General features: G+C 38.1%; 1 protein-coding gene across 1 annotated transcript in view; it reads right to left on the bottom strand.

The window, feature by feature from the left end:
- The window catches only part of lrp1ba (low density lipoprotein receptor-related protein 1Ba), a gene marked incomplete at its 5' end in the record, with an annotated part of 414271 nt that overhangs the window by 337457 nt on the left and 48845 nt on the right, over positions 1-27969 (bottom strand). Inside the window, one exon of the mRNA XM_079807766.1 lies at positions 3539-3652. Coding sequence (XP_079663892.1) covers positions 3539-3652 — 114 coding nt within the window. The remainder of the gene's footprint in view (positions 1-3538; positions 3653-27969) is intronic.

The following is a 27969-nucleotide window of genomic DNA, read 5'->3' as shown; positions in this document are numbered from 1 at the left end:
TAATTCCCGCTTGGAGCGGGCGGTTCGGACAGGAGGGGGTAACATTGGTGCCGTGACCCTAATGGGAGTGAGGTTTGGGGGGTGAGTGTAATGGAGGCCAGCTAGTAGTCGCTGTGCGAGTAAACCTCCCTCCTCTGATCTCGAGACGCTCCAGCGACTGACGCTAGAGGTTGCAGCCTTAAGCCTCCTTGTTAGAGCGTCCGGCTCTCATCCCGGCTGACCCGGGTTCGAGTCCCGCTTGGAGCGGGCGATTCGGACAGGAGGGGTTACACATAGTTGCTCCACAACAGATCACGTCCAGACCAAATTTCCTGACCTCAAATGTTGTGGGCGGGGCTAAGATCGGCTGGCATCCAGGCTACCCAGGGATGCAATTATAAGAACTCTTATTTCTCTGAATAAGTATGAAATGGATGTGTGTAGTTTACATACGTTTTAAAGTTTCCAAACATAGTCATGAAAGGATTTGGATGGATCATTGTGGCATCCCTTTGTTTCAGCCACCGCTCTTGCATCCAAAAAGTCCTAAAGAATTTTTATGGCGGTTGGGTCAAACCTTAGGGATTAGTCTCATGATGGATGCAGGGCAGAACGTGCCTGTGGACCAATGAGAAGTCCTGTCCTTCCCGTGGTTAAGGTGTCTGTCAGTTGTCCTAGCATCTTTATCAGATGGTGTTTGACAGTTTGTTTGTGTTAGTCCACTAAGATCCAATCAAAATGTAGCAAATCTTTGTCCACCGTTATGGACAGAAAGGGGCCCGGTCATAAACTGGGCCTTGGAATGTGAAAGAAACTCTGTCAATGTGTATTTTCCTGTCTATTTCATTCATATCACACACTAATTCTGCTTCTTTTTATCACTTTGAAAATGGATTAGGCACCAATCTAGTGTGATTAAGGGAATGAATATTAAGAGAATGGCAAGTTGGAAAACCACAGATGGTCTTCCACAGACGAGAGATGACAAACTGATCAAAGGAACCACGGCGGTACGTTTGTTGATGTGCAATGATAACAGCCAGTGATGAGTTAGTATATGCAGCTGCGCGTCCTGAACTGTATGCAAAGACAATATACGCTATAAAAACATCCTTTTTATTTAAATTAGGTCTGCAATTGCCAGACTGTCAGAACTAATGAGCGAGGGGTATTTATTTGCCAAATTCTGACGGGAAAAATAACGATTGTACTATGTTACTATGTTTTTCCCAGTTTTGCCGAAAGGCAACTGACCTCAACAGTGATTTCCTCTGATCTCATGAAAGGCTTGCCAGGGATATTTATTTCAGCTCACACTGAATCTCAAAAGATTTATCATGCATACCATTTAAAAAAAGATAATTATGCAGCTTGTCATACATATAAAAGATTTCTCATCACTTTATCCTCTCAGAATCGGCACGTTCGAGGACTGTACCGTGTGGAAACCGCACAACACTTCAGGTAACAATTCCTTTAATTAACATTTCATAGCATCTTTTATCCCAGGCATTGAGCGCATATCATTTCTCATCCAGCAATATTTATGAGTGCATTCCCCAATTTTACTGAAGCGTTTTGGAATCCCATTCATTTTGTAGTAGATATGTCAAGTACAATTGTTTTGAGTTGAAAATCTCATTGAATTTGGTCAAAATGACATGTAACTTGGCAAAAAAAAGTTGATTTATATGAATATGTAGCTTATTAGTGCACTTTTGATTCGTTTGTGGCCTTTGATGATGTTAAATCTGATTTTGCTCTTCAAAACCCACTTGGACACTCAAATTCAACAGATTCAAGAACATTTAAACTACAGATCTCTTTATTTGGGAGCCAATGGACCATAAAGCGTAAAGTACACAAGAAATAAACCTGTTTACATATTTATTTGACATTTATATATAGGTTATGAGACGTACATGAAGTGGTGAGATGTGTTGAAATATGTTAAAGAAAGGTAAAACGATAAAATGACAGAAAACGATACATAGAAAAAATTATATATATATACCGATCAATAGATATAACGAAAGACATATAAAACGATCAACATATAGAATGATTGATAAATAGAACGAACAAACAAACAAACAAACAAACAAACAAACGATAGATAGATAGATAGATAGATAGATAGATAGATAGATAGATAGATAGATAGATAGATAGATAGATAGATAGATAGATAGATAGATAGATAGATAGATAGATAGATAGATAGATAGATAGATAGATAGATAGATAGATAGATAGATAGATAGATAGATAGATAGATAGATAGATAGATAGATAGATAGATAGATATAATTGATAGATGATTGATAGATGATTGATAGATGATAGATGGATAGATAGAACGGTAGATAGTGAACAATTGAACAAACATTAGAACGAAAGAGCAAGTGAACGAAAGATATAACGAACGATAGATATAACGAATGGTAGATATAACAAAATAACGAACGATATAACGAACGATCGAACCAACAAACTAATGAACGAACGAACAAACAAACTAATGAACTAACTAACGAACGATATAATGAACGATCGATCGATCGATCGATAGATAGATAGAAAGAATGAACGATAGATGGATAGTGTAAATGAACGAACAAATAATTTAGCGATAGATATAACGAACGATATAACGAACGATAAAACGAACAATAGAACGAACGATAGAACGAATGATTGATAGAACGATTGATAGAACGATAGAATTAACAATAGCATGAACGACTGTTCAATCGATAGATAGATAGATAGATAGATAGATAGATAGATAGATAGATAGATAGATAGATAGATAGATAGATAGATAGATAGATAGATAGATAGATAGATAGATAGATAGATAGATAGATAGATAGATAGATAGATAGATAGATAGATAGATAGATAGATAGATAGATAGATAGATAATAACAAATACATTATAAATAATTATATATATATATATATATATATATATATATATATATATACCGATCAGGCATAACATTATGACCACCTTCCTAATATTGTGTTGGTCCCCCTTTGCTCCCTACGTACATCAATGAGCCTTGGCCGCCCATGACCCTGTCGCCGGTTCACCCCTGTTCCTTCCTTTGAGCACTTTTGATAGAGACTGACCACTGCAGACCGGGAACACCCCACAAGAGCTGCAGTTTTGGAGATGCTCTGACCCAGTCGTCTAGCCATCACAATCTGGCCCTTGTCAAACTCGCTCAAATCCTTACGCTTGCCCATTTTTCCTGCTTCTAACACATCAACTTTGAGGACAAAATGTTCACTTGCTGCCTAATATATCCCACCCACTAACAGGTGCCGTGATGAAGAGATAATCAGTGCTATTCACTTCACCTGTCACTTCATTTATGCCTTGTCGGTGTATATACATACACAAATGAAGTACTATTTTAAATGTAAATTATTATATACAATGTAATACTGTAAATACATTTTAAAAGATACACATGTTGTATTGGTTTAGATATTAGTTTAGTTAAATGCATGAAATAAAGGGTGAAAGGTGTTTTGTAGATGGACTCACATATTGCAGGTGTTTCATCTGAACCGTCGGGGCAGTCGAGTTCCCCGTCACAGAGCCAGCTCTCGGAAACGCAGCTGCGTCCGTCGCCACAAAGAAACTCCTCAACATCACATGCTTGAGGACGAGTGGAGAGTAGAGGTGGAAAGATGACGTGGGGAGAGAATGGAAAATGAGAGGTCATGAATAAGATGTTATAGTAATGTCTCAAGTTTGCGTTGAGTATTAATGCTGAATGTGGGTTGACATTAAAATGACTGATATGGATTATGTGAATGAGCAGTGTTCGGCTGTTATAGCTTCAGAAACATGTACAAAACTCTAGTTCTGGGTACTATTCCTTAAAGGGGACCTTGATTATGATTTCACTTTTTTAACTTTAGTTAGTGTGTAATGTCGCTGTTTGAGCATAAACAACATCTGCAAAGTTACAGCGCTCAAAGTTCAAAACCAAAGGAGATATTTTCATTTACAGAAATCGATTTTTAATGACAAACGGCTGGTAGGGAGCTTCTTCACGGGTTAGTGACATCACTAACCCTAAAATTTACATAAACCCCGTCCCCGGGAAGACGCAACAAAGGCCGTGTTGAGAAAAGGAACAGTTGTAGTAGAGCACATTTGGGAGTCGCTCAAGCTGTCACATCTTTTCACATTTATGGCAATACAGTACGTAACTCAAGTGCAATAGCATGTCATAAAAGCAAGTTATAACCATAATTAAACTAAACTATACCTGTCCTATCTCCATGCAGCGTATATTCTCTAGCTCTGTGCATCTTACAACAGTTCCCACACGAGTGATTTATGGATTATCACGTGCTAATCAATGACTTGAAGATAGTTAACTCCACAACAACTAACCATTCAGAAACATCCCGTCTCATTCTACATGTTGTCAACACTTCTTGAGTCTCTCCGTCATTGTCCGACTCAGGTTTAAACATAAAAAGCTGAACAGTTTCTGACATTTTCTGCGTGAGGTAATCGGAGCTGCTAACACGAGCTCTTGAAGCTCCGCCCATTTCCTGCAGTTAATTTGCATTAAAAGGGACACGCACAAAAACGCTGTGTTTTTGCTCATGCTGTAATTGTACATGCTGTAAAAATTATACTGTATTTTGAGCTAAAACTTCACACACACACACACACACACACACACACACACACACACACACACACACACACACTCTGGGGACTTCAGAGACTTACTTTACATCTTGTAAAATGGGGCATTATACACTCTAATGCTGCGTTCATAGAAGCGTCAGGAGCGAGTGATTTCAATGTTAAGTCAGTGGATAGACGCGTTTCGCGTGGCGCGATGGACGCGATTCCGCCTCATTGACGCAAATTGTGCGTCTTGCGCGTTACGTGCGTTGCACGCGAGTGGTGTGAAGCGAATTCGCGTCTGACGCCCGAGTTGAAAAATTTGAACTTTGGCGTCAATTCGCACCGCGTTAACCAATCAGGAGCCTGCTTGCTGCTGTCACATGGTAAAGTGACATGATGAGAAACCTTGCATAATTTAAAAATACTACTGTGTCACAAAATGAGGTTTTAAGACTTTTCCAGGTGAGAATGTAGTTGTTTAAAGCTCAAATATGTGGTTTATTTATAAAGAGAGCGCCTATTTAAAAAAAAAAGTGCTTTTTGGAGTTGTGAGATCCAGGCGATCACCGCGCTCAGCACTCATTAACCCCGGCGAGAGCAGCCTTTCCTCGGCTAGTCCTTCTTACGTTTGCCGCTGGCTCTGATGTCCTGTAGTGGTTCGTCTTGTGTGGATCTGACGGGCGATCTTTGGTGTCATGAATCTATCATTTGTTGTCTGCCAAATCGTTTTGACCGAGGGCAAAGAGAAGTTTCATAACTTTATTTTTTAAGGATATTTAAATATACATGCAGTGAAGATAATGTAGGAGTTGCCTGGACCACATTTGTGTGGCTATTAATGCTTAATATATATCTTTAATTAAAATTTCATATTTCTCCTGGCCTTGAACGCGCATCTATTTCGCTTCAAACGCTCAATTTATACGCGCGAATGGATTCAAAATGTTCAAGCATTCAACTAGACGCGGTAGACACGATTTTGACGCTCTATTCGCGTTTGGTGTGAATGCAGCATAACAAAAATGGTGCTATATGGCGTTGTCATACTCAATTCTAGGCAGAATATGAGTCTGATACTGCTCCGTTGCGCTGTGATTATGGGGCGTGTTTCAACCGAACCAGGAAAGACCTCAATTGGATAGACCTACAACCAATCAGAGCAACGGAGCGACGCATAACGTTAGTTCTCAAATGTCAACAGAACTCAACTGCACACACAGTGTTTTGCCGCGAGCTATTCTTCCATGTCCGCTGGTTGAAGCGACCACAATTATGTGATATTTAGACTCAGGCAACCCTTCCAAAAAAACCCTGTCTAGACGCACGCTGGAAGATGATGTGTGTTAACGATGTTTGCTGGTGTTGTAAAAAATAATTTAAGGATACACAGAATACTTACCAACACGATCATCATTTCTGAGAGAAATAGTAAAGGGGAAAGCATATACGAACAAGTTCTCCGTTTAGGATTAGAGCTCTTTGGTGACATGGATGATTACGTTACTGTTGATCATCTGTCCATCATCATCTAAAGCCCGCCCTGAGAATTTAATTGGTCTGAACAGCTTCTGTTCGGGCATAGTTTCTCCACAACGGATCAACTCCAGACCGAACTTCCCAAACTCATAGGGGAACCACTTTTGGTGCTATATGGCACCATGTCTTAACAGATTCTGTATATGGTAGCGTTGCTATATAGCACCTCAGTCATCCCAAAGAACCGGCGAAGAACCGCTGAAGAACCACTGAAGAGCCAAGATTTGGTGCTATACAGCACTTAAAGTGGTTCCCCTATGATTACGAGCCAAAAAACACTTTTAGTGCTATATAGCACCTTTTTTTTTAGATTGTAGAACCCCTTTAATCCCTCAATGTTCTTGTATTCTGAACAACTTCTCGTTTACACCGTGTTTAAGATGAATCGCTTGTTGTATTCCTTGCTTTGGATAAAAGCTTCTGCTATGTGAATATTTGTCAAAATAAATAAATAAAAAATAATTCCATATACCAATTCTGAATACATTTCCTCAGCTTTAAGTGAGTGCGGCCTTATAGTATGCTCTGCTCTCACTAGTTCAAAGAGAACACATGTTCTTTCATTCACCCACACGCTTAAAAACCAATAGCCTCAAGTAGCAAGCAATCTACTAAAAAGTGCCCGCTCTTGTTTTTTTGCAGTCCACAATGCATTAGTGCTTCATAAATAACCAAATAACATGTGTACGGCATGAAACACTTCATGACGGTACTCAGCCTAAACCCAAACAATCCATTTGAATTACTTTCTGGCCTTGTGTGTGTTGCTGTAAACAATCCCAGAGAGAAGCAGCAGGGACGGACCCAACAAAGAGCAGAGATGGATTTCGTACATCAGACGGTTGAAAAGTTGAAAAGGAGTGCAGGAGAAGCTTTCAAGCTGGGAAAAGTGAGCGCATTTCCATCAGAACCCTGTGAAGATGGGATGGTAATAGAGGAGCGTTTGTGGCCCTCCTGCTGAGTGGATGGGCAGGACAGCTTGATGCGTGAAAGCAGCGTGCGTTGTGATTACAATGAGCTTTAAATCACTCTGGTGGAGATGACAAGGAAGCTCACAGTCGAGACGAGAAGTTCAAAAGGAAACATCCTGTTCGTTTGGCCCTGAGCGCTGATGTACACGAGAACGTGTTTTGGACTCGCACTCTGGTAATGTGAAGAGTCAGAGCCAATATACTGATACAGCCAACAGCCTTTAAACTGAAAACCTGTAAACGCTCTGTTTATGGTAAAAAGCACCTGAGATAGCTCTATTCAACAGCATCTGCTCTACAGCAAAAGCATGTTTAAAGTGTCTTGAGCAGCAGTATGCGATTCACATTCAGAAGCACCCCGTCTCATTCTACATGTTGTCAACACTTCTTGAGTCTCTCCGTCATTGTCCGACTCAGGTTTAAACATAAAAAGCTGAACAGTTTCTGACCATTTTCTGCGTGAGGTAATCGGAGCTGCTAACACAAGCTCTTGAAGCTCCGCCCACTTCCTGAAAGGGGGCCGGAGGCAGCAGCTCATTTGCATTTAAAGGGACACACACAAAAACGGCATGTTTTAGCTCACCCTCAAAAAGTGACCATTTTAACAAGCTATAAAAATGATACGGTATTTTGAGCTCAAGTCCCCCCAATAATTAGAAATGGCCAAATTGCACCATTACGCAGCACTCTGTATGTTGTCAGGATGACAAAAAGTTTTAAATGTTACATTTTTAGACTGGTCTGCCTCAGCGGCACAAGAGCGCTCATCACTGAGTGAATGAGTGAGATGGCCAATCAAATCTAAGAAGGCGGGGCTTACTGTTAGTGTGAATACCAATGCAGGTGCTTCGTAAGATAAGTAGCTAAACGATTCATATTTAACAATTACGATATAAATATTCAGCGGTCGAAAGTAATATTCTGTGATGCAACAATTTTTACGAAAATATGCCATTATTTACGTGATTCATGTGAATTACAACTGAATTTGACATGACATGAAACGTTTTTAATTTTTGCAAGTAGATTACTTCATAACAACAATGGATATGGAACGTTTACCGTTCTTTTTTGTTTATTTTTTATTTATTTTTTATTTCCTGAAATCCCTTTTAATCCTTTATTTAATTCCTCTAAATAACCCAATAAAAGCATAAAGGTCATTATATGTCTGATATGCTCCCAACAACTGATCCGTGTAAAGGAAAGAATGAATGGGGCCATGTATCGTGAGATTTTGAGTAAAAACCTCCTTCCATCAGCAAGGGCATTGAAGATGAAACGTGGCTGGGTCTTTCAGCATGACAATGATCCCAAACACACCGCCCGTGCAACGAAGGAGTGGCTACGCAAGAACCAGTTCAAGGTCCTGGAGTGGCCTAGCCAGTCTCCAGGTCTCTACCCCGTAGAAAATCTTTGGAGGGAGTTGAAAATCCGTGTTGCCCAGCGACAGCCCCAAAACATCACTGCTCTAGAGGAGATCTGCATGGAGGAATGGGCCAAACTACCAGCAACAGTGTGCAAAAACCTTGTGGAGACTTACAGAAAACGTTTGACCTCTGTCATTGCCAACAAAGGGTACATAACAAAGTATTGAGATGAACTTTTGTTATTGACCAAATACTTATTTTTCACCATAATTTGCAAATAAATTCTTTAAAAATCAGACAATGTGATTTTCTAATGATGTGATTTTTTTTTCTCATTCTGTCTCTCATAGTTGAAGTGTACCTATGATGAAAATAACAGGCCTCTCTCATCTTTTTAAGTGGGAGTACTTGCACAATTGGTGGCTGACTAAATACTTTTTTGCCCCACTTGGTATATACACTCCCCTCCGCATGTAGAAAATGGTAAATGTGCGATTTCAGCTGCAGCTTCAGCATGTATTTATAAGGTAGGGGGCGGGGCGCTTTCAATTCAAAAGAGCATTTGATTGGACAGAAAATCTGATGAGGAGCTGAAGTGCAGAGTGATGTCATCAAAATCATTGATCCATATTGGCGGAAGTGAGAAACTGTACGTTTGGAATGCTTATTTCTTCTAAATGTGAATTTTGTCATTGTTTTGAAGCACACTAGATGACAGTAAGGCTAACATTCATTCTAAAAGCCAAAAAACCTAAACATTGATTTCCTGGGGACTTTAATACGTTTTTCCCAATTAATAAGCAAGAATAAACCTGGTGTCCTCCATGATTCCTGTTCTTTCCGACAACAAAGCACTTCTTTCACACCATGTCGTAATTACCACCATTACGTTGTTTCAATTTGCTTGTACAATGGGAATGGTCTGAGAACTCCTATGCTTGTACCACCTGACCGCTGCATATTCATTTAGGCATTGAGGTCCGATGTTCAGTTCGAGGACATGAACAGCTCTGAATACAACGTCACGTGTTGTCATCTCGAGACCACGGTAATTACGACATGGCGTGAACACAGCATTAGATAAAGGGGCTTGAGTGATTAATAATCCGTATCTACCCTGACAAAAAGACATGCATTCAATGTTGTTAAGCACATTATATTTAATCTACAACAGCATTGTGAACTTTGTGTTTGGTCATTAACTTTTAAATGCATCATTGTGCAAACACATGAGGAGAGTTGTCCGCAAAGACCAGCGACTGGCAGATCAACATGCTGCTACATTTCTCTCCGATATGGTAGGACATTCAATTCAATTAACTGTGACAAGATGATTGACAGGGCTGTTGAAACGGTGACAGGATGCTGGAATACACTACATGACTTTTGCCCAGATTTTTGCCCCAATTTTACAGTCTGGACAAGTTGATGCTAGTTGCCAAAAGTCAGAGCCAGTCTGCAGATTTGACAGATTTCGCAGAAAATCATGAGGTGAGGCTTCAAAGTTTCCTCTAGTCAGAGGATATCAAACATGTTTTCAACATGTAATCATATTGAATCTTCCATGTCACTTGGAAAACATTTTTACAATATGAAAGTGTAACGGAGGCCAGCTAGAAGTTGCTGTGAGAGTAAACCTCACTGACTGACGCTAGAGGTTGCAGCCTTTAGCCTCCTTGTTAGAGCACCCGACTCTCATGCCAGCAGACCCGGGTTCGAGTCCAGCTCGGAGCGGGGCGATTCGAACAGGAGGGGTTACATTGGTGCCGTGACCCTGATGGGAATGAGGTTTAGGGGGGTTTTGGGGAGGTTTTATTCCAGCTAGTAGTCACTGTGCGAGTAAACCTCACTCCTCTGATCTCAAGAGATGCTCTAGTGACTGTCGCTGGAGGTTGCAGCCTTTAGCCTCCTTGTTAGAGTGTCCGACTCTCATGATGGCGGACTCGGGTTCGAGTCCCACTTGGAGTGGGCGGTTCGAACAGGAGGGGTTACATTGGTGCCGTGACCCGGATGGGAGTGAGGTTTAGAGGGTGAGTGTAACGGAGGGCAGCTAGTAGTTGCTGTGTGAGTAAACCTCACTCCTCTGATCTCAAGAGACGCTCTAGCGACTGACGTTAGAGGTTGCAGCCTTTAGCCTCTTTGTTAGAGCATCTGACTCTAATGCCGGCGGACCCGGGTTCGAGTCCCACTTGGAGCAGAGTGGTTCGAACAGGAGGGGTTACATTGGTGTTGTGACCCGGATGGGAGTGAGGTTTAGGGGGGTGAGTGTAACGGAGGCCAGCTAGTAGCTGCTGTGCGAGTAAACCTCACTCCTCTGACCTCAAGAGACGCTCTAGCGACTGATGCTGGAGGTTGCAGCCTTTAGTCTCCTTGTTAGAGCGTCTGACTCTCGTGCCGGTGGACCCGGGTTCGAGTCCCACTTGGAGCAGGGCGATTCGAACAGGAGGGGTTACATTGGTGCCGTGACCCGGATGGGAGTGAGGTTTAGGGGGGATTTAGGGAGGTTTTATTCCAGCTAGTAGTCACTGTGCGAGTAAACCTCACTCCTCTGATCTCAAGAGACGCTCTAGCGACTGACGTTAGAGGTTGCAGCCTTTAGCCTCTTTGTTAGAGCATCTGACTCTCATGCCGGTGGACCCGGGTTCGAGTCCCACTTGGAGCAGAGCGGTTTGAACAGGAGGGGTTACATTGGTGCAGTGACCCGGATGGGAGTGAGGTTTAGGGGGGTGAGTGTAACGGAGGCCAGCTAGTAGCTGATGTGCAAGTAAACCTCACTCCTCTGACCTCAAGAGACGCTCTAGCGACTGATGCTGGAGGTTGCAGCCTTTAGTCTCCTTGTTAGAGCGTCTGACTCTCGTGCCGGCTGACCCGGGTTCGAGTCCCACTTGGAGCGGGGCGATTAGAACAGGAGGGGTTACATTGGTGCCGTGACCCGGATGGGAGTGAGGTTTAGGGGGGTTTTAGGGAGGTTTTATTCCAGCTAGTAGTCAATGTGCAAGTAAACCTCACTCCTCTGATCTCAAGAGATGCTCTAGTGACTGTCGCTGGAGGTTGCAGCCTTTAGCCTCCTTGTTAGAGTGTCCGACTCCCATGACGGCGGACTCAGGTTCGAGTCCCACTTGGAGCGGGTGGTTCGAACAGGAGGGGTTACAGAAGGAAATTTGGATAGCCTGATTTTCAATTTCCTTGCAGTATTGGGTAAAGTCATATACTCCTCCATAAGGCTTCATTTGTCCTCATTATATACTGTAAGTGAAAACAATCTGTTCTATTCTCATTGAAAATCACAAGAAAATCAGTCATGGCTGCCATACGCATGTAAAGACACATAAGGAATCCGACCCATAATCCATCTCAGATCATAATGCTACGCATGTCTGAGAAAGAGATAGAGATGCATTAATCCTGAAGCAAAAAGGGGAAAAAATCAATGCAAACATATTACAGAGGCCTTTATTTTTCCTCCCGTCTCAATTTTAAGCAACCCATTCCCTTTTTCTCTTTCGCAATGGCAGATTATCAAGATATTATCTCACACAACACAAACCAGGCATTCTTACCTTAAACACAAGCTAACACACACACACCGAGAGAGAGAGAGAGAGAGAGAGAGAGAGAGAGAGAGAGAGAGAGAGAGAGAGAGAGAGAGAGAGAGAGAGAGAGAGAGAGACAGACGTGCACACAAACCTCACTAAGAAAACATGAATAATTCATCAGCTTATCTTAAAATTCAGTGTGGCTTTCTCACACATTATGCTTAATGTGGTTCTGTTCACAGCCCTCTGCCACTCCGCGCCTGCTTGTTTTGTACCTGGAAAAAATACTGCATGCTGAACGCATCCCTGACAGCTGCTTTGGAAATATATTTTATGGGAACGTGTGAAATGTGGATGCATAAGAATATGAAACCAGCTCCAGTGATGAACATTCACACCGGCAGGGTTTTGGCAGGTGTTATGATGCGAATCTCGGCATGCACGACTCAATTGTTTGTCAATAAATCGAGGTTGGATAAAGCGATAAAGTTCTCAAACGACGTTCTGATGTGGACTAGGGCATGCTAAGTATTGCGATCATTCACACATAGCATATTTATTGGACAAAGTATCAATGATGGGAACATGGGATCCTGATTGATTTGACTTTTCAGTGCTTGCCCTATAAACTATGCTCCCCGTATGGTGGCCGTCCTTGTAAATCGAGTGCTATTGACCCACAACCAGGCATATGGAGGAAGTTCTCCATCGCTGCATGTGCCAGAACGATAGTCTCAAAGACTATTAGCTGCTTCCGCTCACTTTTGTTTCCTTCTACTTTATTTCAACGTGAATTGACTCTTTTCTGGAAGTTACTACAAATATATTGTATAGATATATGTAATAAATGTTATTTTACTAAGCAAATTAAGCTAGACGCTTCTCTGACTGGCAATCCGATGGACGAGTCTGGGTTTGGCGGTTGCCAGGAGAACGGTACTTGTCTGACTGCATTGTGCCAACTGTAAAGTTTGGTGGAGGGGGGATTATGGTGTGGGGTTGTTTTTCAGGGGTTGGGCTTGGCTCCTTAGTTCCAGTGAAAGGAACTCTTAATGCTTCAGCATACCAAGACATTTTGGACAATTTCATGCTCCCAACTTTGTGGGAACAGTTTGCGAACGGCCCCTTCCTGTTCCAACATGACTGCGCACAAGTGCTCAAAGCAAAGGCCATAAGACATGGATGAGCGAGTTTGGTGTGGAGGAACTTGACTGGCCTGCACAGAGTCCTGACCTCAACTTGATAGAACACCTTTGGGATAAATTAGAGCGGGGACTGCAAGCCAAGCCTTCTCGTCCAACATCAGTGACTGACCTCACAAATGCGCTTCTAGAAGAATGGTCAAAAGTTCCCAAAAACACACTCCTAAACCTTGTGGAAAGCCTTCCTAGATAAGTTGAAGCTGTTATAGCTGCAAAGGGTGGGCCAACTCCATATTAAACCCTATGGATTAAGAATGGGATGTCATTAAAGTTCATGTGCATGTAAAAGCAAGCGTCCCAAATTTTTTGGCAATATAGTGTATATTTAAAATTAAAGTCCTTAAAAAAATTTAAATACATTTAGTTGGCGATGTCACTTTGTAAAGAAAAACTATCCACCAATAGACAGAACACGTATTATGCATGAGCATGACATCACAGTTTTCTCAAATATTGTGTTTTATGGCCCCCAAAACGCTGTTGTCGTGTAAATGAATGGCCAAAACGCATACAAAAGTTCTGTTTTTAGTTGAAAATGGCCCCTTAAACACCTCTGATTGGCCATTCTGTTCAAGAAGTCAACAGATATGTTTGTGATACATTGCTCAACGCTGCAAAAACTTTTGACGTGCTTCAGATCGTTTGCCAAATATGTTTTACCAATAGGCTATTTTTACGGAGAAAACTGATCCTAGACCAGTAGTTATGGACAAATTTTCCATCTAAAAGCAGTCAGAAGCAGCGGCAGGCATGAGTTTGAGCGACAATATTCCACGCTAGTCTCAAGCCCGTGGCCAGGGGAAGGCTAGTTTCTGAATCATATTTCTGAAGATAATGTGTTTTTTAAAGTTACCGTTGTAGAGATTAGCGTTCCTGTGAACTAAATGCTGCTGAAGATGTTTGTTATGGAAACCAGAAATTGGTCAAATCCATAGAAATAATGTTATTTGCTCTCAATAGCAAGTTCGCTGAATGACCATAATATTTTGGGGGGCGGCCTCTTGACGACGGGTCGGTCAGTACAGAAAGGAAATGTGGTCCGTTTTGATTTCATATACAAGGTTGTGAAGTCTATGGAAGCTTGTTTCCACCACAGAATAAAAAATAAAAATAAAAAGTTAATTGCGACTTTTTAATCTCACAATTCTGACTTTTTCCCCAGAATTGTTGAGTTATAATGTCAAAATTGTGTGATATGAAGTCACAATTCTGAGTTATAAAGTCAGAATAGTGTGATATAGTTGCAAATTGTGAGATTGTGAGATATAAAGACAGAATTGTGTGAATTGTGTGATATAGTCGCAATTGTGAGTTATAAAGTCAGAATTGCGTGATATAGTCGCAAATTGTGAGATATAAAGACAGAATTGTGTGATATAAAATCGCATTTGCATGATATAAAGTCAGAATTGCGTGATATAGCTGCAATTGTGAGTTATAAAGTCAAATAGCGTGATATAGTTGCAAATTGTGAGATTGTGAGATATAAAGACAGAATTGTGTGATATAAAATCGCATTTGTGAGTTATAAAGTCATAATTGTGTGATATAGTCGCAAATGGTGAGACAAAGACAGAATTGTGTGATATAAAATCGCATTTGCGAGTTATAAAGTCAGAATTGCGTGATATAGTTGCAATTGTGAGATATAAAGACATAATTGCGTGATATAAAATCGCATTTGCGCGATATAAAGTCAGAATTGTGTGAAATAAAATCGCATTTGCGAGTTATAAAGTCAGAATTGTGTGATATAAAATCGCATTTGCGAGTTATAAAGTCACAATTGCGTGATATAAAGACAGAATTGCGTGATATAAAATCACATTTGCATATAATTTATAATATAAAATTTTTATATTTTATAATAATTGCACATAAAGTCAGAATTGTGAGATATGAACACTAGCAATTCTGAGTTTTATCACGCGATTGAGACTATATAGCTATATCGCAAATGCGATTTTATATCTCGCAATTCTTTGAAAAAAATTTCAGAATTACTAAATGTAAACTCACAATTGTGACAAAAAGTCGCAATCATCTTTTAAAATGTTTTGTGGCGGTAACAAACCTCCATAGAAGTCAATCTCAACAACATCTATCTATTTGAACAGAGACATTAAAGGGGTTATGAACTGTTTTTTTTAAATATACTATTGTCTGAGCTCTACTTATGAAGTTTGCATGGTTTTTACATTCAAAAACATCATAATGAATAAGTCATAGGCTATTTCTGCCCTGGTTTTGAGGCTCTCTCCTGGAACGCTCGGTTTTTATGGGCGTGTCGCACTGAAGACTTGGAAGTAAACGCCCAATTTTTTCATATCGGCCAATGCCGATTTTTATATTTTAAGCGTTTATCGGCCGATTCCGATGTCGTGCCGATAATATTGTGCATCCCTAATTGTAATCCGAATTAAGCTTATGTGGTATGTTTATTGCTTACAAGTTCGATCCGATTTAGTTCTATGTATGCCTATGTCATGTCAGGCACGAGTCGGTGGGCGGGGTGTTTCACCACACGATGACGTCAAGGTGTGGCACATTCTGAGATCGAGCGTTTGCTGGGCCTGGTGTCAATAAAAGCTTTTCTTTGACTAACAAGGAAGTTCTCAGCTCTGAAACTTACAGGATATTCTTATATTACCATGACCTTTTATATATCAAAAGCTCAAGGGAAAGTTGATTTCTCAATTCATGACCCCTTTAACATGTTTTCTAATTTCATCTTTTTTGATGGCCCATTTCATACTGCACATCTACACAGCTGTAAAACATTCTTCAGGATAATCTTCTGCTGGGTTTTTTTTTTTAAACAAGCTGCAAGTGAGTGACATTTAATGAGCGCAGACATATCCTCATCCAAATCTGGATATTTAATTACACACTGCTGTTCCATCTACCTGCCCTCGCGCTCCAAACATTAACTCCGACTCCTGCCGTACGAGATCAGCGCCGCCCGTTAGCTTCATCAGCGTGAGTGCAGATGATGAACAGCTCCAGCCATTGTGCCAAAGAGATGTTTGCAATTTCTCTCTTGCGTGATTAATCAATCCCAACGCGCACAAGCTCGTTCAATTACGCCGCGCGCGTGGGGCCCATATTGATCGTTTTATTTCAGAAATAAGTGGGAAGGACATAGGCTCTCTGCCAGCTCTTAATTATGAAATATCATTCGTGGTTGCCATAGAGATGTGACACGGTAATGAGGAATGAGTCTTGTGCACCCAAACTTCAGGCAGGAAAAATCTCATTTAAGCTGACTTCAAAAACCGAGCAGCAGGTCCCTATTGGACACCAAAGCCTGTTTGCGACATTAATAACGCAAAATGCGGTTTTAGCGTGCCACAATGAACTCCAGGATACTTAAACGCAGTTTTGTTCGCCTTGTGTTTGTAATCTGCTGAATGGCTAATTCAATGTTAGACAAAGGAACGGAAACTAGGTAAAAGTGCATATATAAAAGAGAAAAAAAGAGACATACAGTTGGATCCAAAAGTATGAAACCATATTACAAATCAGGCATGTTTGTCATTTAAACCTGTAAATGAAAACTTTTAGGACTTTTAAACAAATGTTTTGATAAAATAAATGTTTAAAGCCAAAGAACATGCCCCCTTGTCTGCCATTGGTCAGTCAAACAGATAGCCCCACCCCGAAATCACAACATTGGTCGAATTTATCTTGAGCTTTTGATTAAGGACCTCTGATAAAATGACATAAACTAAATACATATGATTTACAATAGCGTTTTAAAAGAAAATATGAATATACATGGCAAAACATCACTGGTGGTCTCAGACTTCTGGGGATGGATGGATGGATGGATGGATGGATGGATGGATGGATGGATGGATGGATGGATGGATGGATGGATGGATGGATGGATGGATGGATGGATGGATGGATGGATGGATGGATGGATGGATGGATGGATGGATGGATGGATGGATGGATGGATGGATGGATGGATGGATGGATGGATGGATGGATGGATGGATGGATGGATGGATGGATGGATGGATGGATGGATGGATGGATGGATGGATGGATGGATGGATGGATGGATGGATGGATGGATGGATGGATGGATGGATGGATGGATGGATGGATGGATGGATGGATGGATGGATGGATGGATGGATGGATGGATGGATGGTTTTATGAAATTAAACAATTAAATAAATTAGTAAATGTAAATTAATATATACTATGTATTTTTCATAAAAACAAACAAATATATAATATGTAATATATTTATAACAATAAATAAACTATATAATAATTTAATGAATAAATATACATTAATATATAGCATGCATGTAATATATTGTTATAAAAAGAAACAATATACTCATTTATTTAATATATTTTGTTCCATTTTAATATATAACAATATATTTTTTTATATAAAATGGAACAAAATATATTTAATAAATTAATTCATAAAAATGTATTAATATACAGTATGCAATATATTTTTTTAATAAAACAAATATAAATAAACAATATAATTAAATACATTAGTAAATATACATTAATATATACTATGTATTTTTTATAAAAATATTTTTTTTAATAAATAAAATATAAAATAAATTAATGAATAAACATACATTAATATGAAGCATGTATGTAATATATTGTTATAAAAAGAAACAATATAAATACTAATTTATTTAATATATTTTGTTCACTTTTTTTATATATATATATATATATATATATATATATATATATATATATATATATATATATATATATATATTTATTTATTTATTTATTTATTTATTTATATAATATATATTTATATAATATATAAAATATAAAAATATATTTTTTTTTATAAAACGGAACAAAATATATTTAATTAATTAATTAATAAAAATACATTAATATACAGTATGCAATATATGTTTTATAATAAAACGAATATAAATATATGTAATATATTTTTTATTAAATATAATATATAATTAATAAATATACAATAATATATAATATGTAATACGTTTAACTAACTATATAATAAATATTTTTTATAAAAATTAAACGATATATAAATCAATTAACTATTTAAGAAACAATAAACAATAAACATACAATAATATATAGTATGTAATATTTTATAAGAACTGAATGAATGAATGAATGAATGAATGAATGAATGAATGAATGAATGAATGAATGAATGAATGAATGAATGAATGAATGAATGAATGAATGAATGAATGAATGAATGAATGAATGAATGAATGAAGCTAAACACATCACTGGTGGTCTCAGACTTTAGGACGCCGCTGTAAGTGCAGTGGTCTAAAAATTGACTGTTGGACATTAAAAAGTCATTTAATTCATTGTTTGACACCTAAAAAATATTTTTGTGAAAAAACAAATTCTTAAAAAGTAGTATTTGGGGCAGCCCCTGTACAGCGCTAGTTCTGTTAACCCGATATGAAAATGTTCTTGCCTTCTGAAAGCTGTTTTCATGCTGGAAAGTTTTGAAGGTGCATGAATGAAAAAAAAAGTGATTTACATAAACTACTACTTCAAGAGTCGTTTGGAATTGCATGTCATCTCTACATTTTCAGGGTCAATCAAGCTGTCTGCTCGGCTGAAAGTCTTCATGAGCTTCACAAACACGCTCTCGCAATAACCTGCAACAGCTCCTAGCATCAAAAATGATGTGGAATGAGACGGCGAGTCCTTGGACGTTTTTTATCATTATAATCTACATCAGAGGGCATTCTGGGCTTGTGAAATGACAAGATCCAGCCTCGCCAGCTGTCTTCATTCTATGAGCCGCCATTTTAAAGTCTCAAACGCTCTTCTCTTATCGCAGATGTCACCACAAAAACCTCTGGCAGAGGCTCCACAAGAAAAAAAAATGATTCAATGCAATGATTTTGCATCCGTTGTCCTAAGATTTTATCCGTTTAATCAGATATCTGAATTTCTTTTATCTTCGCACAATCACATTTGCAAATGAAACATCATCTTTTTTGCCCTTTCTTAGAGAAGTATTTCCTGTGCCTTCCTGTTCGCTTAGCATTAGCGGATTCTGATTGGCTGAGTCTTTGTGAACTCAAGAGACCACCTCGCTTCGGTTTCAAAAACGTTTCTAAATCGCACGGTTTCATAATGGGGCTAGATTAGCATAACAGAGCGGTGCTTCATATTGCGTGTGGTATTTCACTCTCACTGGGACATCCTGAGTGGAATGATTCAGCTGGAAGAGAAAACAATTGTTTCATATAAAAACATGTTCAACTGGCCTTTTTGAAAATATTTTTGAAGAATAAGACTTAAGCTTAGCCATATTGTGAACAGTGTTGCTAAGTATTAAAGCTCAGTGCAGCTGTGCTACATGCGATCTCATGTTGTTTAAGATGAGGATTTTTGTTGATTTATAATTTTCATATAAAACGGCCAAGACGAATTGATGCAAGTCATATCTGGAGATCACAATATTGGGGGTTAAATATAATATTGGACCAGTAAGTAACCACCCAGAACACCTTAGTAACCCCCTAGAAATTATAATTATAATTAAAGCTGCAAGCAGCATTTATCGGGGTTCAAGCAGTTAAGGCCTTTAAGGCCTTGAAGCACACAAGCATCAAAAGACATTAAGTTTTATTTAGCAAGCATTTAACAACTGCCGTAATAGATGAAAAAGTCAATTTACAGCCTATACAGGCAGTTTACCATAGGAAAAATATGGTTTTAAAGCGTTTTTACAGTTATAGAACGTTTTGCCTGAGTCTTCTTATAGTCTTGCCTGATCTCCACCACTTTTATTAGTAGTACTCAAAGTGTGCCCATATATATGTGTCAAATTTGTTGTAAATATGTAATTTTGATTAGGAGTTTAGACAATTATATTCAGTGGCATAACGAGCCAACACCGGGCCCTTAAGTAGGATTATCAAGGCGGGCCCCTTGATGACGCAATGTCCGTGAGTAGTCTACCATGAATAGGACAGGATATGATCATACACAGCATATAAGAGATGAGATGACTAACAAAATCAGGAGGAGCCTACGCTCACCAAAAAACAACAACAAAAAAACCCACTGGTGACAGCGCACCATAACACATTGTTAGGCCTAGGTCCAAATACATGAAAAACATGCTCTCTTAAATTATATCGGGATTTTCCGGGCTTTACTATGTGCAACTGCAAAGTTGTCGATTAGATCAGGATTGTGCGCACGGGCATTCTCAATTGACCCTTCGCAGGGAGTTTGATTGACAGGTGATCTGACTAATCATAATCTGCCATTTTGTCCAACAAAGCAGTCAGGAGAGTTAGTAGATTAACATAGGAGGATTTAAATTTGAAAAACAAAGTGTACTGACGTCTTAGCACTAAAACAACATTCCTTTTATGTTCATTCATGTTTATTTTAATTATATAGATTAACTAGAAGGAAGAGATGATCGGTTCACAAGCAGCTTTAACTGAGCCTCGAGTCTACAGTGATCTATCAGACACATTAAAGAGTCACAAAATGGTATTTATTGTTTAAATGTCTCTAAAAAATGACTACATTTGAAAGGTGAGACTTTGTTTCATATCAAAAGTACTTGTCTGTCAGCACGCAGTCTTTTCTCTGATCCGCAATGTATTTTTCACTGCGTGAGAACTTGGTGTGGTGTGAGAGTGGCGTCGCTTGTCAGACATAGCAACAGTAACTAAAGTGGGCGGGTCTTTGCGAAAACGGTCATTGACAGTATGGACGGGGATTCGCCAGTCCCAATTCAAAACAAATTTCATCACAATCCATCATTGTTCGTTTCAAACATGTGAGAGCATCAAAATGATCCATGGGTGAAATTGATTGGATTTAATTAATTTTTTTGTCAGTTCCTATCATAATTTTAACATTTTGGCAATATTGTTTAGCTATTTACCTATGTTTTCAAATTTCCTTTGTTTTTTTGTTGTTGTCTCGATCAGACTAACGGCTTTGAAGATAACCACAATTTTTTAAAGCTCTAAATGACACTTAAAACCATAAGGCGAAACCTGGCATGTTTGGTATTGTTGAACTCGGCAAAGATTCTTAGGAGGTCACTCCTGTGAAAATAACACGGGCTTGAAACTTCTCAGGCTCCTTCAAGGCATTGTGCCAATGACGTATACTGGTTTTTTTTTAGATACACCAATGTTCTCATAGACTATCATGGCACCCTGGACAAAGACACTGCATGCCAATTTTCAGTAGACTAACGGTTGGGTGCGCTTATAGCTATTTTCATGATTTTTTCCACTGTTATAGTGCCACCAAGTTGCCAATTGTCACGATTTTTTTCATGTCAATTCAGATTGAGTTTATGAACATGTGTCCCAAGTTTAGCGAAAATATCTCTTTCCGTTCACAAGTTATAACCATTTTATAGCGCCAACAAGTGGCCAATTGTCATGATTTTTTTTCACGTGACCTCAGAATGAGCTCATGAACATGTGTCCCAAGTTTTGCAAAAATATCTCTTTCCGTTCACAAGTTATAACCGTTTTATAGTGCCACCTAGTGGCCAATCGTTGCGATTTTTTTCAAGTGATCTCAGATTGAGCTCACGAAGATGTATGCCAAGTTTAGCAAAAAAATCTCTTTCCGTTCACAATTTATAACCATTTTAGTAAAAATGGCCCTGGTGCCATCAAAGATTTTGGTTCCCCTTATCGACCGTTAATTTAAATTTTGAATTTTTTGGGTGATTATTGATTGTCAGACTCCAGAGAATAGTCTTGCAGTGGTTTGGTTCCAATCAAGCCAAAAACCTAGGAGAAGTTTGCAAAAATAGGTTTTTCAAAAAAATGCAATTTACTCGAAATTGGCGCCTGAAGGGTCCTGGGATCCTGGTCCTGGGACAATCGGTCTAAGAGTTATGAGCAATTTTGAACTTTTGGTTGCTGTAGCGCCACCTATGGGCCATTCGGGGTCATACTCTGATAGGTTGTCCCCAAACTGAGGCCTACCATCTGGCCAGGTTTCATGTCTCTAGGCCTTACGGTTTGGCCTGCACGATGCGTTTTACGAATCCTTACAATTACAATAGGGTTTCAGCATTTCATGCTTGAACCCCTAATAAGAATGAAGGCTTTTTGCCAGTTATAGCGCCACCTATGGTCCGATCTCCATGAAACTCTGCATGCTTCCTCACCATGTTCTGACACATATGCTCATCAATTTTGGTGAAGTTCTGAGTTTTCATTTGGGATGTATAGGCTTTTTAGTGTATTTTGCCACGCCCCTTTTCTAAATGACCCTGTTACAGCCACCCAAATTCCAAAGTTCAACTTTTTTTTGATAATTATTGATCGAGAGAGTCCAGAGAATTGTCCTAGACTGGTTCGGTTCCGATCGGGCGAAAAACCAGGGACTAGTTCGCAAAAGTAGGTTTTGGACAAAATTCGACATAGCAGAAAATTTTCCCTGCCTACATCCAAATCGGAGATAGCCATTTTGTCTGCCTTGAGCCAAGGATTCCAACGACATAAGACACTTGATCCTGGGACAAACAGTCTAAGAGTTATGAGCAATTTTGAACTTTTGGTTGCTGTAGCGCCACCTATGGGCCATTCGGGGTCATACTCTGATAGGTTGTCCCCAAACTGAGGCCTACCATCTGGCCAGGTTTCATGTCTCTAGGCCTTACGGTTTGGCCTGCACGATGCGTTTTACGAATCCTTACAATTACAATAGGGTTTCAGCATTTCATGCTTGAACCCCTAATTAAAACCACTCAAAATACCTTAGAAACCACATGGTAAAAATGACACAAAACACCTTAACCACATATCAACATGTTAAAACAACCCAAAAACACCTTAACCACATATCAACATGTTAAAACAACCCAAAAACACCTTAACCACATATCAACATGTTAAAACAACCCAAAAACACCTTAACCACATATCAACATGTTAAAACAACCCAAAAACACCTTAACCACATATCAACATGTTAAAACAACCCAAAAACACCTTAACCACATATCAACATGTTAAAACAACCCAAAAACACCTTAACCACATATCAACATGTTAAAACAACCCAAAAACACCTTAGCGACCCCATAGCAACCTGCTAAAACAACACCTTAACAGCCACATAGCAACATGCTAAAAACAACATAGTAAAATAACACCTTAAACACATAGCAACATGCTAAAACAACACCTTAACAACCCCATAGCAACAAACTAAAAACAACATAGTAAAATAACACCTTCAACACATATCAACATGTTAAAACAACCCAAAAACACCTTAGCGACCCCATAGCAACATGCTAAAACAACACCTTAACAACCCCATAGCAACAAGCTAAAAACAACATAGTAAAATAACACCAACACATATCAACATGTTAAAACAACCCAGAAACACCTTAGCGACCCCATAGCAACATGCTAAAACAACACCTTAACAACCCCATAGCAGCAAGCTAAAAACAGCATAGTAAAATAACACCTGAAACACATATCAACATGTTAAAACAACCCAAAAACACCTTAGCGACCCCATAGCAACATGCTAAAACAACACCTTAACAGCCACATAGCAACATGCTAAAAACAACATAGTAAAATAACACCTTAAACACATAGCAACATGCTAAAACAACACCTTAACAACCCCATAGCAACAAGCTAAAAACAACATAGTAAAATAACACCTTCAACACATATCAACATGTTAAAACAACCCAAAAACACCTTAGCGACCCCATAGCAACATGCTAAAACAACACCTTAACAACCCCATAGCAGCAAGCTAAAAACAGCATAGTAAAATAACACCTTAAACACATATCAACATATTAAAACAACCCAAAAACACCTTAGCGACCCCATAGCAACATGCTAAAACAACACCTTAACAACCCCATAGCAACAAGCTAAAAACAGCATAGTAAAATAACACCTTAGACATATATCAACATGTTAAAACAACCCCAAAACACACCTTAGCCACCCCATAGCAACATGTTAAAACAACACCTCAACAACCCCATAGCAACAAGCTAAAAACAACATAGTCAAATAACACCTTAAACACATAGCAACATGCTAAAACAACACCTTAACCACCGCAACAAGCTAAAAGCAACATGTTAAAACAACACCTTGAAAACCATATAGCAACATGTTAAAAACAACCCAAAAACACCTTAGCAACCCCACAGCAACAAGCTAAAAACCATCTAGAACCCCCTACAGTAGCAAACAACATGCTAAAAACAACCCAGCGCACCTTAGCAACCTAAAAACAATCCAGAACACCTTAGCGACCACATAGCAAACATGCTAAAACAACCCAAAAACACCTTAGCAACCCCATCAGCAACATGCTAAAAACCATCTAGAACCCCATACAGTTGCAAGAACATGCTAAAAACAACATAGTAAAATAACACCTTAAACACATAGAAACATGCTAAAACAACCCCAAAACACCCTAGTGACCCCATAGCAAAATGCTAAAACAACACCTTAATAACCACATAGCACATGTTAAAAACAACCCAAAAACACCTTAGCAACCCCACAGAAACATTCTAAAAACCATCTAGAACCCCTTACAGTAGCAAACAACATACTAAAATCAACCCAGCGCACCTTGGCAACCTAAAAACAATCCAGAACACCTTAGCGACCACTTTGAACATGCTAAAAACAACATAGTAAAATAACACATTAAACACATAGCAACATGCTAAAACAACCCAAAAAACCCCTTAGCAACCCCTCAGCAACATGTTAAAAACCATCTAGAACCCCCTACAGTAGCAAACAACATGCTAAAAACAACATAGTAAAATAACACCTTAAACACATAGCAACATGCTAAAACAACCCCAAAACACCTTAGCGACCCCATAACAACATGCTAAAAACAACATAGTAAAATAACACCTTAAACACATAGCAACATGCTAAAACAACCCCAAAACCCCTTAGCGACCCCATAACAACATGCTAAAATAACACCTTAACAACCCCATAGCAACAAGGTAAAAACAGCATAGTAAAATAACACCTTAAACACATAGCAACATGCTAAAACAACCCCAAAACACTTTAACGACCCCATAGCAACATGCTAAAAACAACATAGTAAAATAACACCTTAAGCATACAGCAACATGCTAAAACAACACTAAAACACCTTAGCAACCCCAACATGCTACAACGATTCAAAGATGAATTTTTGTCCAGGAAACTGAACAGACAATAAAGTTTAATTAAACTAAACTAAACTAAACTAAAAGCAACATGTTAACATGTTAAAACAACACCTTAACAACCACATAGCAACAAGGGATCTCATGCGATCTCATGTTGTTTAAAATGAGGATTTTTGTTGATTTATAATTTTCATATAAAATGGCCAAGACGAAGGGATACAAGTCATATCTGGAGATCACAATATTGGGGGTTAAATATGATATTGGACCAGAAAGTAACCACCCAGAACACCTTAGTAACCCCCTAGAAATATAATTAAAACCACTCAAAATATCATAAGAATTTTAACCCCATAGTAACAAGCTATACAACCATCTAGAACCCCCTACAGTAGCAACTACCTAGCAATGTGCTAAAAACAACCCAGAACACCTTAGCAATCTAAAAACAACACTGAACACCTTAGCAACCCCATAGTAACAAGCTAAACATCTAGAACCCCCTACAGTAGCAACTACCTAGCAACGTGACAAAAACAACCCAGAACACCTTAGCAACCCCATAGCAACACGCTAAAACCATCTAGAATTTTAATTTTAATTTTTAAATAAACATCAATCATCAGGAAGAAAACATGGACAAATGTACTTGGACATTCTGCAAAATATCTTCTTTTTTATTCCATGGGAGAAAGATTAGTCAGACAGGTTTGGAACAACATCACATCACTGTTCCTCTTTTCATGCACACTCACTCCTCTAATCTGTTCATATATTCACTCCCAGTATTGTACAAGCTACAGTAGAAGCTACAGATAAGGGAGGATTAGGAGAATGAGAGAATGAAACAGGAGGAGAGAGAGAGAAAGAGAGGAGTAAGTGTAATTATGTTGCTCCCTCAGTTGTGTAATAGAACATGGCATTTCATCTATCAATACACGATCAAGTTAATTGTCAAGTAAAAATGAGCGTGTATTTGCATGTTCCCGCCTCTGTCATTATGTGTGCAAATGTACATTTTTCTATAACAAATGTGTCCTATCATAAGAAAATAAGTGATTGAGATTTATAATATAAATATAAAATATAAAAAATATATAAAAATATATACTATTTTTAGTATTTACCATAGTTTAAAAAGTTATGAAAGTCTAAATGTATTTCATAAAATAAATATGAATACAGTATACATATACATTTATATTCATTAATAAATAAATAATATAAATATATAAAAAATAAGTGACATATGTGCCTTTAGAGTATAAATTGATTATATATAAAAAAAAATGTAATAAAAAAATGTATAAAACAAAATTTAATAAAAAAAAAATATATATAGGGCAGTCAAAAGATTAATCGCATCCAAAATAAAAGTTTGTGTTTAAATAATATATGTGTGTATACTCTGTTAATTATTATTTATATATAAATACACACAAGCATGTATATATTTAAGAAAAAAATATTATTTTTTTATATAGAACATTTATATTTATATATATTAGAGATTATATAAATGTATATACAGTATATACATGAAAATATTTCTTAAATATATACATGAATGTATGTGTATTTATATATAAATAATAATTAACAGAGTACACATACAAACTTTTATTTTGGATGCGATTAATCGCGATATATATATATATATATATATATATATATATATATATATATATATATATATATATATATATATATATATATATATATATATATATATATATATATATATATATATATATATATATATATATATATATAAAGTAATATTAATATATATATATATATATATATATATATATATATATATATATATATATATATATATATATATATATATATATATATATAAAGTAATATTAATATAATATTTATAAATCTGATTGGTCTCCATGGTTTATTCAGGATAACGTTTTTTTCCCCACATTTAAGGATGTCACAGCTTCCAGACACGCTTTCTTTAGCTCCGCCCACCCTACGCCTCCAGCCGCTCTGTTTTTTTTTTTCGGAAAGACTCGGTACAGCGTATATTTCTTTTATAAATATAATAAAACTAAAGACTTTTCGGAGATATGAAGGATGCAATACTCTATAGGCACTCAAGATTGACACGAGATTGACTGAAACCGAGTAAAAACATTCTGGAGGTTTATTCAAAATGGAAAAAACTAGAATAACAGGGTTGGAACTCTGAGTAAAGTATTTGAGTTGTGTTTACTCGGAAAATTGAGTTGAAATTACTTAAGGGTGCATGTCGAAGACCTGTAAAGTCTATTTGGTCAAACACAAATTAGATGAGTTTAAAATACAGTGTGTGTTTGGCGAAAGAAAAAAACACAGGTGTGTCGGTACAAATCAGTACATATGCGAAACATTTTCCTGACCGCCTGAGGGAAAACTAGTCTTTTAGTCAGTCTATACATGCACGTCTTCGTCAGTGTGTGTGTGTGTGTGTGTGTGTGCAGGCACGTGCAGAGGGGGGGGCT

The sequence above is a fragment of the Gobio gobio genome (genome assembly GCF_949357685.1).
Source record: "Gobio gobio genome assembly, chromosome: 24".
Lineage (NCBI taxonomy): Eukaryota > Metazoa > Chordata > Actinopteri > Cypriniformes > Gobionidae > Gobio > Gobio gobio.
Note: the sequence above shows the minus strand (reverse complement) of the source record. Positions and strands in the feature narration are given on the sequence as shown.